General features: G+C 48.2%; 1 protein-coding gene across 1 annotated transcript in view; it reads left to right on the top strand.

Moving 5' to 3' along the window:
• LOC138472439 (hexokinase HKDC1-like) overlaps window positions 1-12983 on the top strand; it is a 1340644-nt gene that overhangs the window by 297552 nt on the left and 1030109 nt on the right. Inside the window, exon 2 of the mRNA XM_069610606.1 lies at window positions 5446-5608. Coding sequence (XP_069466707.1) covers window positions 5446-5608 — 163 coding nt within the window. The remainder of the gene's footprint in view (window positions 1-5445; window positions 5609-12983) is intronic.

Genomic DNA, 12983 nt, shown 5'->3' with positions numbered 1-12983 from the left:
TGTCCTGTTGGGTGGTGACTTTAATGTGGTTCTGGACCCCACTTTTGGATAAGTACGGAGGCACAAGATAAATGACAACAAATGTCGCTTCAGGCTCTCATTAAGGAACATAATTTGAAGGATAACTGGAGATTGGAGCATCCGTTCAAGAGGGAATACAGCTTCTATTCTGCTGCCCATGACAATTACTGAGGACTAGATATGTTGTTTACTGCTGGTAAACTGGCTGAAAATTATCGTTCTAGCAGAATTGGTAATATTTTACTAACAGACCATGCTCCGGTGACTATGCATTTGAAACTAGACTTCGAGTTGCATAGGATGTTTACTTGGTGATTGAACACAACAATTCTATATGATGAAAACATTCTTGAAAAAATTATTTCGGAAGTTGATTATTTCATAAGTGAAAATCCCTCTGGGGAGCTAAATGCTAAAACTGTATGGGAAGCTTTTAAGTGCTCTATGCAGGGCATGCTACTTGGCTTATCCTGCAGTAAGAAAAAAAGCCTGGAAAGGACAAGACAAGACTTAGATTTGAAGATCTGGGATCTCTCAAGAGACTTGATGGTGCGACGAACTGGCCCACGCCCATCCAATCCACGATGACCCGACCCATTTGACCACTGTCTAATACACGCATAATGTTTCTGTTAACTTTGGCTGATTGACTTTCTGTCTGAATGTGTTAATCCTGTTTCTGGTTGTTTGTTGGACGACGAGTATGCCCGCATTGTTGTTGTAAACCAAGAAAAAGAATTTATCAAAAAAAGAGACTTGATGGTGGAATTACGGAAACTGAAAAATTAAATGAATGCTATTCTCACTGAAAGGGCTGAGAGGAGTCTATAGTATTTTAAGTGTTCATATTTTGAAAGTGGGGAAAAATGTGACCGATAGTTAGCGCACCGACTTCGGAAAATGAACTCTTATAGAGCCATAACATCGATCTCAAGTCCTAATGGCTTGACCACGTTGGATCCCAAAGAGATTAATGCAATTTTTAGAAATGTTTACATGAACTTGTATCGCAATGAATCTGGCATATCAGGTGTGGGAGAACGTTTCTTTGGGAACCTTGATATTCCTAAACTCTCAAGTACAGATCGATTGTCTCTTGATTTAGAATTGAAGATGACTTGAAGGAAGCAATAAGTTAGTTAAATATGGGGAAAACACCGGGTTTGGATGGGCTCCCAGTCGAGTTTTATAAAATCCTGCCAGAGTCCACCCTCAAATTGATGAAAGATATGTTTGAGTCATTGCGGAGAGATGGCTTTTTACCTCCCACTACAAACCACATCATGATTTCGGTATTCCTATAGAAAGGGAAAGATGAACATTTGCCTTCAAGCTATCGCCCCATTAGTTTGATTAACATTGACAAGATATTGGCCAAGATTCTTGCTAAGAAGCTCGAACAACTTCTTGCTAAATTAATCCATGAAAACCTGTCCGGTTTAATTCAAAATCGGCGAATTTCGAGTAACATTCGTAAACTAATCCAGACAATGAGGCAGGCCGTGGATTCCGGGGTTGATGTGGCAGTGTTTTCCCTAGATACCGAAAAGGCTTTTGACCGCGTCATCTGGAATTATCTGTACTCTGTTTTACGCAAAATGAACCTGAGTGAGAGTTTTATATCTTGGGTTACTTTGTTATATGCTAATACAACGGCGGATGTTAAAACTAATGGGCTACGGTCATCGTCGTTCAATTTAGAAAGAGGCACGAGGCAGGTCAGCCCTCTTTCACCGCTTTTGTTCATTATTGCGATAGAGCCCTTGGCGATCGCTCTTTGATGTGAGCGTGGGTTGAATGGAGTAAATTGCTGGGGAGTGGAACAGAAGATCTGGTTCTACGCAGATGATTTATTGCTGATTTTGAAGGATCTCAGGAATTATTTACCCATTTTGATGGAAATGTGTTCTAAATTTAATGAAGCATCTGGGTATAAAATTAATTGGACGAAGTCTGAAGTAATGCCTATAACTTTTTCATGTTGTAAATCTTCAATTACAGCTTTGGGTTTCAGATGGTGTGAGAAGAGATTAAAATACCTAGGGATTTGGTTGACACCTAGGGTTGAAGACATGGTAGACGAAAATCTAAAGGAATTCTGTAAGGATTTCAAGATGGATCTGGAGAGGTGGGCATTATTAAATCTGTCACTATGGGGTAAAGTGAATGCCCTTAAAATGACCTCTGCTCCAAAAATTAATTATGTACTTAGTATGTTGCCACTGAAGATTGACCCACATTACTGTAAAGAGATAGACAGGCTGATACAGAATTTTATCTGGGATCAAAAACCGCCAAAACTTACTTTGAAAGCTTCAATTACGGGTGGACTTGGGGTACCCAATTTCCATGCATACCATCTGGCGTTCACGGCTCAATTCATTGTTCTATTTCTTGGTGACTGTCCAGATGATTGGACGATTGCTTAGGCGGGCCGTGCACGTCCATTGAACCCCAGGGCAATCCTTTCTACATTGACAATTCCGGGAGGAATTAAAAAGCCCACTACTGTATTTTTGCGTAACAGTTGGAGAGATTTACCAGAGTTGTTAGGGGTGGATGTTTTGAAGGCGCCAAATGCCTCTATCTGGTATAATACTGTGATCAAAGACAATGGGAGATCATTGTTCTGGCCAGACTGGTTCCTGGGAGTGGTCAAATGGATCAGTGATCTTGGAAAAGACGGGAAATGGGTTACGGCTAAAGAAGTTACAACAAAATGGATTATTCCTGGCTTTTCAAATGGAATTTATAGACAATTGAAAAGGGCTATTGGGAAGGTGGATTGGATGAATGATCTTAATCTAGGTATCTTTACGGTGAAATCTAAAAGAGAAGAGGTTGGTCTGGACAACAGGCTTAAGGCTGAAGTTAGGCAAAGTATGTGCAAAAATGTCAATCTCTGTTCTGCTAATCTGGTGACAGATCAAGACAAATTAAAATCTGAAACAGGGCCTATTGGAGTCCTGAATGCTTGTACAAAAGAGGTCTGTCTGATTCTGATGAATGTTGGGGTTGTATACCCCAGGTTGGTACTCTGGAGCACATGTTGTGGAATTGCATAAGAGTGCTTGATTTTTGACTGAACATTTGTATAATCTGTGAGGAGGTACTTGGTGAAAAGATTAACTTTGACTTTAAGACGATGATTCTGGGCGGAGATGAGTTGCTTGATGACTTGGCAATTTCTCAGAAGAAATGGCTTTAGAGAGGTGCTACGATTGGCAAGAAAATGATTTTACGTGGGTGGAAATCCAGGGTCTCTCCGTCTATAGATGATTGGATTGATGAAATGAACAAACTTGCTAACATGGAAAAAACAATCTACAGGAGGATTAGGAAAGTTTATCTGTTTGAGAAGATGTGGGGGAGGTTTTTAGATCGGTACTAGTCTCATCAGTATTTGTTATAGTATGTTGAGTGTGAGGGGGGCAGGTTGGTTTTGTATTGTAATTTGATGTTGGTTTATTGATCTTATACTGTTTTTTGGTAATATTTTATTGTTACTTTGCATTTTACGGTCTGTTTCTTTGATCAGTATTTACAATTATTTTGAACATTTGGGGGGTTTGGAGGGAGGGGGGTTGGAGGGGTTGGAACTGAATTGTATCCAATTTCTTTTCACGGTTGGACTTTATTTCACTATTATTGGATAGATTTTGTTATATATTTTTCTTTTGTCTATGAATTGACTTTTTTACTTGCGTTTATGAATAAAATAAATATATAAAAAATAGATTTACGTTGAAAATGTCAGTTGGGAAGCAGGAAGTATGGCCTTTGTTGGTCCCACTACTGCAAGACAGGAATGGTCTGGCTTGTCACTGGGATAGGCAAACCTACACAAGCTTCTTTTCAACACTGTGATAAAGGTGGATCTCTCCTTTGAGTGGGCACATCATAGGCATGGACGTTAAACCCCTAGACGTTTGTATCATCAAGTGCATTAGTGAGGCTTCCTCTCAGTCTGTCACTCGATCTAACAATAATCCTCATTTTTATCAGCATGATTTAGGATAAAACCGTCCAGAGTGCAAAAATGGAACAATAGCAAGTCTGCATGCATGAAGGAGCTTCTGTGGAAGACTATGTAAGGGCCAAGAAATTAGCTTACCAACGGCATATGAACTTTGTTAAATCTCTAAAATCTCAATTATATCAAAGAGATAATCAGTCCATCTTGAGGACCCTATTAATGAATAATTCTAGACCATTCTGGGCGTCTCTTTACAACAAATTGGGCACAAGCAACTCTTCCACAGCAGATTCCATTGAGGAACAATCTTGAGTGTACTTTCTTTTTAGGAAATGTTCTATTCCGAAAAAGTTTGCTAATTTGGCCGATCCTGCTGGAGGCAAGGCTGCAGCTGAGGATTGTGCCTAGAACATTGAAGATCTAGTATGGGCCATCAATAAATTGAAACCTTGCCTGGGCTTACTTCCTTAAACCACACTTTGGCCTTATATATGCGATGCACATTGTCCCTGAGTCCTGGTCCCAAACTAGTATCATCCCTATTTAAAAGGGGGGTCCTTCAGGCCGTGGAAATTCTAGGCCCGTTTCCCTGTTAGATGCGGTTAGAGAATTATTTGCCATCTTGCTGCTCAGAGACCTTAATGATTTATGGTTCCCGGTACACCAGAAGCAGGCCACCATACCATGACGTGTGGCTTTGCCAGATTGTGTTCTCACACTAATTTTGTCTTTTATGCTTACCTGTACACTTGAAGTAGCCCCCCGTACAATGAGGTATGGCTTTGCCAAACTGTGCACCCACACTAATCGTATCTCTTATACTTACCTGTCCAATTGCAGTAGCCCCCTGTACCATGAGGCGTGGCTCTGCCAGAGTATGCTCCAAGATCCACCCACATGTTGTGTGTGGTCTTGTACTTTGTAAACGTGTTTGCCACTTTGCACTTACTGTAACTAGCACCTAGAACCCTAGATACCTGAAGGTTTTGTGCGCTGCTATTAATGCAAAATAAAATAAAGAAATAAAATAAAGAAATTGCAAGCTGTATTTTTGTCTTTTGTTAATCTACACAGGTTCTTCATTGATTAAATGTATCAACAATTGCAAGATCTCGTACATTAAATCAAGCAAGAGGCTATGTATTAAAGAGGATACAACTATGTAAAAAAGAGTTCTGTGACCATATGAAGGAACTCGACCTTTGTTTCTCGGTTTGGGCACAGAACTCTTCTGTGACTTACAATAGCCTTAAAACGTACAGTAGCGGGTTCTTTATCCCATTGGTAAACTATTATATAAGAATTGTAAAACTATTGTAAATTGCTGACTTCTTTGGGCTCTCTTTTTGTTCCAAATTCTCGTGCTCAACCAGTTCATCCACATTTCATAATTTATAATGTTGTATCATATTGATTCCTTAATGAACACTCACTCTCTCGTTTCTTAGGTGGACAGATTTCTTTATCACATGCGCCTCTCAGATGATGTGCTGCTAGATATCACTTCCCGCTTCCAGTCGGAGATGAAGAAGGGTCTGGGGAAGGACACAAATCCAACAGCAACAGTCAAAATGTTGCCAACGTTTGTCCGATCCACTCCTGATGGTTCAGGTAACACTCTCTTTGCCTTTTGCCAACACGTCTTGTATTTTTCTAGTTTCTCGAACTAATGAGCCAAAACCATAACGCAGACAGCCGGTGTGTGTGGTGTTGATGTTTTTAATTTTACTTGTAATCTGTGTTGACATTATGTGCTGCTTAATTTTAGCGTTAATACACTATACAATGTAATGTACTGTATTTCAAATAATAATCGTTTTCTGTTCTCAGACTTTCAAACTCTCCCCGAAGAATATTGTAGGCTTTAAATATGCTCAAACTTCCCCATATATACACATAACGTTCTATTCTAATATTTTTCACCCACTGGTCTTCAATCTTGTCATAACATGACTAATAGATAGAAAAGATAAAATGTGAGTATAAAACAGTCCTACCAAACATTAATTAAATAAAACACTGGACGTATACTTTACATCACTCCTTAACCCTACAGAAATAACTATGATAGGGTGCCCACTGTCCCCATTGCTATTCACACTGATAATCGAGCCACTAGCAGATAAGATTTGTACCGAACACAGTCCTGCTGGCATAAGGATAGAGGGGGAAACCCGAGGTCATCTCTATCAACACAGATGACATACTATTATATATAAGAGACCCAGAGGTTAATTTGGCTAAGGTACTCTGGTGGGGTTTGGTGCGCACTATGGACTGCACCTGAATAGTAGCAAATTGTTACTCTGTCAAACGAGTTGACAGAACACACAAACACTATGGGGTTGAAATGAACTCCTCATTCGATCCGCTATTTGGGGATAATGGTGTCACGTACTTCTGATTTAACCCGTGAACTGAATTACGAGTCCTACATGGGGGTCCTTAAGGTAAAACGGCAGAAATGAGGGAGGTTACCTATGAAAATGGCTGCAAGACTATCCCTAATTAAAATGGTGGTGCTCCCCAAACTGCTCTACATGTTCAATAAGATTCCACTATGGCCGGGCTGCACACTGTTTCATGACCTGACAGCCGCATGTTCCTCCTTCGTTTGGGGGAGTGGGGCTTTGCGACTGAAATGGACACACTTGACCAGGCCACATGAAGAGGGGGGGTTCAATACACCTGTCTTTGAGCCGTATTACATGATTGCGCAGGCACACTATACTTCCTTCTGGGCTGATCCGGGGCCTCCCCTACTGCACTCAAGCCTTGAGAAGGTGCGTGCTGGTCCCACTTCCATAACATCTTTACTGATAGGCAATACATACCAGGCGAGGCACCAACAGGACCCTGCTGAGGCCACCTGCTGGGCAAGGGGTAAAATGTTGGCTAGGGGAACTCAGACAACACTATACGACAGGCTTTTGCCCCTATGGGGAATTCCGCTGCTCCCCCCAACAGAGGATGGTGGTATAATCAAAACCTGGAGCGCTGCGTGCATCCACACAGCCGGTGATCTATGTATGGAGGGCCGTTTTGTGGAATGGGAAGTATTGAAGACAGCAGTTGGAGGGGGGCCCTGTGCAGGTATTGTATTATTTGCGGATGCGTGCAGAGGTTCAGGCATTAGGGCCTGCATTTCCAGATGAGCCACCAACGCACCTGTGCTTGCCTTACATGCTGCAAAGGTCTGCAGGTAAAAAAAAGTATCTGTGTTCTATATAAACTTGCACAATCAATGTCTACTGGTACTGGGCGGAATGTATGATCAAGGTGGGGCGAAGATCTCCAGGTTTCATGTTTCAACGGCATTCATGTTTTGAGAGCTGCATAACCTATGATATGATATGATATGATATGGCATTTGTAACGCGCCTATACACAAGTGTTTCAAGGCGCGACGAGGCAGGGGGGGAAACAAGGGGAAACAGACAACGATCCTACTAGGCCAGGTGTCATTCAGATCGCGCAAGTGCATCACCTCGAGAGACTGGGATAATAACCTCTAAAAATGCTAATTGTGTCTCGAGTAGTGATGGAAGTGAACACGAGCTGCAGCGCCACTTCAAGACACTGCTTGGAACTCCCAGGAAGCCACCCGCCTCTGACAGCCTCATCTGTAACTGAGAGGCACATGCAAGAAAAGGTTCCATCTATTGCTGGGGGTCCATAAACATGGGATTTCTGATGGTATTGGTTTTGTGTTTTAAATTAATTATATCGATTTGGTTTACATTTCACGATGGGAAATGTGTCATTCATCTATAGTCGGGTGTTGGAAACCAGAGTCGTAGCCAGGATGGTCTAACAAGTGGGGTCTTTACCTAATGTAGTTGGGCCCACCGCAGTGACATTAACATCTGTAAATAGCCACACAGTGTGCTGAGTGGGCAATTACAGATCTTGGGTGGGCCTTGCCAGAGAGCGAGTGACACTGGCGAAACGGGATTTTTTATTTTTTTAGCAATGAATGTAGAAATCTTTGTCTGCATCAAGTCATAAGGCAATGATGCGTGCGAAGGGGAACATGGTATTTAACATCCCAGGCTGCCCCTGAGCTAGCTACATTATTATCCACCTCTCCTCCTGTAAACCCAGTTTGCCAGCGCGGCATCCGCACAAGGCACAATTGATATTCACATCATGCATGCTTTGCAGAACTTTTACCTGCAAATGGGATTACAAACGCAATCATTAGTGCAGATTCCCAGAGAAGCTTTCACAGTCTAACAATTAGATTTCCCTTTCCAGCAGCATCTAAATCAATATATGATTAGTTACTCCGGCGGATTACATGCTGACGTACAAAACCTTCACACACAGAAATGTGGGTAATTGAAGGCGGTAATGGATTCTGGGACTGTTCCCGCCGTCTAGAAACTTCAAATCATTCTATTCTCTATATTTTGTCATTATACACCTGAAGCTGAAAGGCACGGCTGGTGCAGTGGTGGACACTGGTGATTAAAACAGATCGCCCTTTAGCAGACACGGACATTGGGCCAGAATCATTTTCGCTTCATACTGTAACAGGACCACACACAGCTCTGCTTGCATTGCCTCGCTTTCAGATGATTTGTCCAAGCGCACCTGAAGGTTAACCGCTCTTAGCAGCCATCTGTAGCAGTAATCATTCATTGCACCCTTACATCTTAGGCACATTGGTTAAATGCATGGAATGCCAATGAGCAAATCAGCCAATGAGAACAGCGCCGGACCATGTCTGTCAGGTTCACAATATTATTGGTGGCACCCAGAGGGCTTGGGGGTGACAGAATAGACAAATAATTGCAGTTTGGTTGAATTTAAAGAATTCTGCATGTTGTATCAATGATTATTGATCACTCTTTTGTTTTACTGGGTCATGTGATGCATTCATATAGCTGGAATGCAGAGCTCTGACTATAAATCGGTTGCCCAAGAACACAAGATTTTACTGCTACATACACGCCGGCCCCTAGTAGGTAGCTCGTAGCTGTCGAGTAGATAGTCTCTGTTTCTCTCTCCCTCCTCTCCAGCCAAGTTCTCAGTCAGCAGCACGACAACAGCACACGTCGCTGCCTTCTCCCTTTGTTCTAGAAGAAAATACAGGATAAGGCTGCTGCGCAGCAATGCCCTGTGCAGGGGCACATGCAGTTTGTTCCCTGGGCACGTTCCAAATGCGCAGGCGCAAGCAAATAAATGTACCTTTCATTCTGCAGAAGGACTTTTACTTTTATGAACGCACGCAGAGTGACGGCTGCAGCAGCCTCACAGCCTGCAGACGTTTGCAACTGCAGACAGTGCAGTACACTGCACTGGGTTTGTGCACAGCCCAACAAAACACTTTTATTCTGGGGGGGGGATGAATGCCATTATATCCCCCCACTTAAAATTGTGGGGGGGATTTGTCCCCCCCATGTCCTACGCCCATGACTGACTCTCAATGGAAAGCGCACTGTCCAAGGGGATATCATTGAACTCAAAGTATAGACTTATACATTTCAAGATTTTGAATAGACTATTCTATCCCCGACGAGACTAAACATGTTTCGGGCAAACGGGACAAAGTTATGGCCAAGATGTGGGGATGATGATGCACACCTGTTGCACATGCTGTGGTCCTGCCCCAAACTATATGGGTACTGGGACACTGTTAAAACCACCCTGTCTGAGATATTGGGGCAACACTTGCAGGCCGATTCATGGAATAATTAGCGCGGCGCAAGTGGCCAAAAACGTGCGATTCGCAGTGGAATAGCGAAAATCGCAGTGCAATTGCGAAAATCGCACGAAAAGCAGCGCACATCGATTCATGGAAGGCCGTGCGCGAGAAAACCATCGGACGTGCGATAAGAAAGTGCGCGGCGCACGTTGGCGCACAGGCCATCTAACGGCATGCGCCAGGTCACAGCGAAAATCGCACAGTCCACAGCGAAAATCGCACATAGCGCGGTGCACGCAACAAAAGTAGGCGGAACACGGGGCGTAACACTCGGAATGGGGAACAACTTGCCAAAATGTGGGTGTCACGGGGGAAGCACAGGGTAAAAGTGCGCAGAACGCCCACACGCTCGCCTACAACACGTATTCATGGAATAGAATAGGTCAAAAAAGCGCACGCTCAAACCAGCGCACAGGCACAAACACGACCGCCACAAGAAAGCAGGCGGTAGCGTCTCAGCGGCTGTAAGAAATGTGCGCCAAAAGGTGCGCCAACAAATAGCACCCATATACTGCCATGATGAATGTCCTATACTGTGGCCCTCCGGGACAAATGACGTGCAAAGGGGTACCCACAAACACGGACACGCTGACAAAAAATACGTGTGCGCGGGAAGTCTCACACGCGATTTGGCCGGGTGCGTGGATTTCAGGGGTGCGCGGGAAGGTCCACACGCGAATAGGCCGGGCGCGTGTATTTCAGGGGTGCGCGGGAAGTTCCACACGCGAATAGCCTGGGCGCGTGTATTTCAGGGGTGCGCGGGAAGTTCCACACGCGAATAGGCTGGGCGCGTGTATTTCAGGGGTGCGCGGGAAGTTCCACACGCGAATAGCCTGGGCGCGTGTATTTCAGGGGTGCGCGGGAATTTCCACACGCGAATAGGCTGGGCGTGTGTATTACAGGGGTGCGCGGGAAGTCCCACACGCGATTACAGCAGGGTACGTGTATTTCAGGGGTGCGAGGGGAATTTCCACACGCGAATAGCCTGGGCGCGTGTATTTCAGGGGTGCGCGGGAAGTTCCACACGCGAATAGGCTGGGCGCGTGTATTTCAGGGGTGCGCGGGAAGTTCCACACGCGAATAGCCTGGGCGCATGTATTTCAGGGGTGCGCGGGAAGTTCCACACGCGAATAGGCTGGGCGCGTGTATTTCAGGGGTGCGCGGGAAGTTCCACACGCGAATAGCCTGGGCGCGTGTATTTCAGGGGTGCGCGGGAATTTCCACACGCGAATAGGCTGGGCACGTGTATTACAGGGGTGCGCGGGAAGTCCCACACGCGATTACAGCAGGGTACGTGTATTTCAGGGGTGCGCGGGAATTTCCACACGCGAATAGCCTGGGCGCGTGTATTTCATGGGTGCGCGGGAATTATCACACGCGATTTGGCTTGGTACGTGTATTACAGGGGTGCGTGAGAAGTTACACACGCAATTAGGCTGGGTGGGTCCTGTCACCCTCGACGGCCCCTGCAGGCAGCCCACAAAACAGGGGACTACCCTGCACACCTGCTCATGTCTCCCACCACCCCCACCCCCCAGCAGTGCAGGGGCACCCTCCACCAGGCCCCCAACCATGTCTCCCACCACCCCCACCCCCCACCATCCAGGGGCACCCTCCACCAGGCCCCCACTCATGTCACCCACCACCCCCACCCCCCCAGTCACCAGGGGCACCCTCCACCAGGCCCCCACTCATGTCTCCCACCACCCCCACCCCCCAGCAGTGCAGGGGCAGGCTCCACCAGGCCCACACTCATGCCTCCCACCACCCCCACCCCCCCAGTCACCAGGGGCACCCTCCACCAGGCCCCCAACCATGTCTCCCACCACCCCCACCCCCCACCATCCAGGGGCACCCTCCACCAGGCCCCCACTCATGTCACCCACCACCCCCACCCCCCCAGTCACCAGGGGCACCCTCCACCAGGCCCCCACTCATGTCTCCCACCACCCCCACCCCCCAGCAGTGCAGGGGCAGGCTCCACCAGGCCCCCAACCATGTCTCCCACCACCCCCACCCCCCACCATCCAGGGGCACCCTCCACCAGGCCCCCAACCATGTCTCCCACCACCCCCACCCCCCACCATCCAGGGGCACCCTCCACCAGGCCCCCACTCATGTCACCCACCACCCCCACCCCCCCAGTCACCAGGGGCACCCTCCACCAGGCCCCCACTCATGTCTCCCACCACCCCCACCCCCCCGCCACCAGGGGCACCCTCCACCAGGCCCCCACTCATGTCACCCACCACCCCCACCCCCCAGCAGTGCAGGGGCACCCTCCACCAGGCCCCCAACCATGTCTCCCACCACCCCCACCCCCCACCATCCAGGGGCACCCTCCACCAGGCCCCCACTCATGTCACCCACCACCCCCACCCCCCCAGTCACCAGGGGCACCCTCCACCAGCCCCCCACTCATGTCACCCACCACCCCCACCCCCCAGCAGTGCAGGGGCAGGCTCCACCAGGCCCACACTCATGCCTCCCACCACCCCCACCCCCCCAGTCACCAGGGGCACCCTCCACCAGGCCCCCAACCATGTCTCCCACCACCCCCACCCCCCACCATCCAGGGGCACCCTCCACCAGGCCCCCACTCATGTCACCCACCACCCCCACCCCCCCAGTCACCAGGGGCACCCTCCACCAGGCCCACACTCATGTCTCCCACCACCCCCACCCCCCACCATCCAGGGGCACCCTCCACCAGGCCCCCACTCATGTCACCCACCACCCCCACCCCCCCAGTCACCAGGGGCACCCTCCACCAGGCCCCCACTCATGTCTCCCACCACCCCCACCCTCCCGCCACCAGGGGCACCCTCCACCAGGCCCCCACTCATGTCACCCACCACCCCCACCCCCCAGCAGTGCAGGGGCACCCTCCACCAGGCCCCCAACCATGTCTCCCACCACCCCCACCCCCCACCATCCAGGGGCACCCTCCACCAGGCCCCCACTCATGTCACCCACCACCCCCACCCCCCCAGTCACCAGGGGCACCCTCCACCAGGCCCCCACTCATGTCACCCACCACCCCCACCCCCCAGCAGTGCAGGGGCAGGCTCCACCAGGCCCACACTCATGCCTCCCACCACCCCCACCCCCCCAGTCACCAGGGGCACCCTCCACCAGGCCCCCAACCATGTCTCCCACCACCCCCACCCCCCACCATCCAGGGGCACCCTCCACCAGGCCCCCACTCATGTCACCCACCACCCCCACCCCCCCAGTCACCAGGGGCACCCTCCACCAGGCCCACACTCATGTCTC

Source organism: Ambystoma mexicanum, chromosome 8, assembly GCF_040938575.1.
Source record: "Ambystoma mexicanum isolate Mex_15411 chromosome 8, UKY_AmexF1_1, whole genome shotgun sequence".
NCBI classification, from domain to species: domain Eukaryota; kingdom Metazoa; phylum Chordata; class Amphibia; order Caudata; family Ambystomatidae; genus Ambystoma; species Ambystoma mexicanum.
The sequence above is the reverse complement of the archived record's forward strand: the minus strand, read 5'-3'. Positions and strand labels throughout refer to the sequence as shown.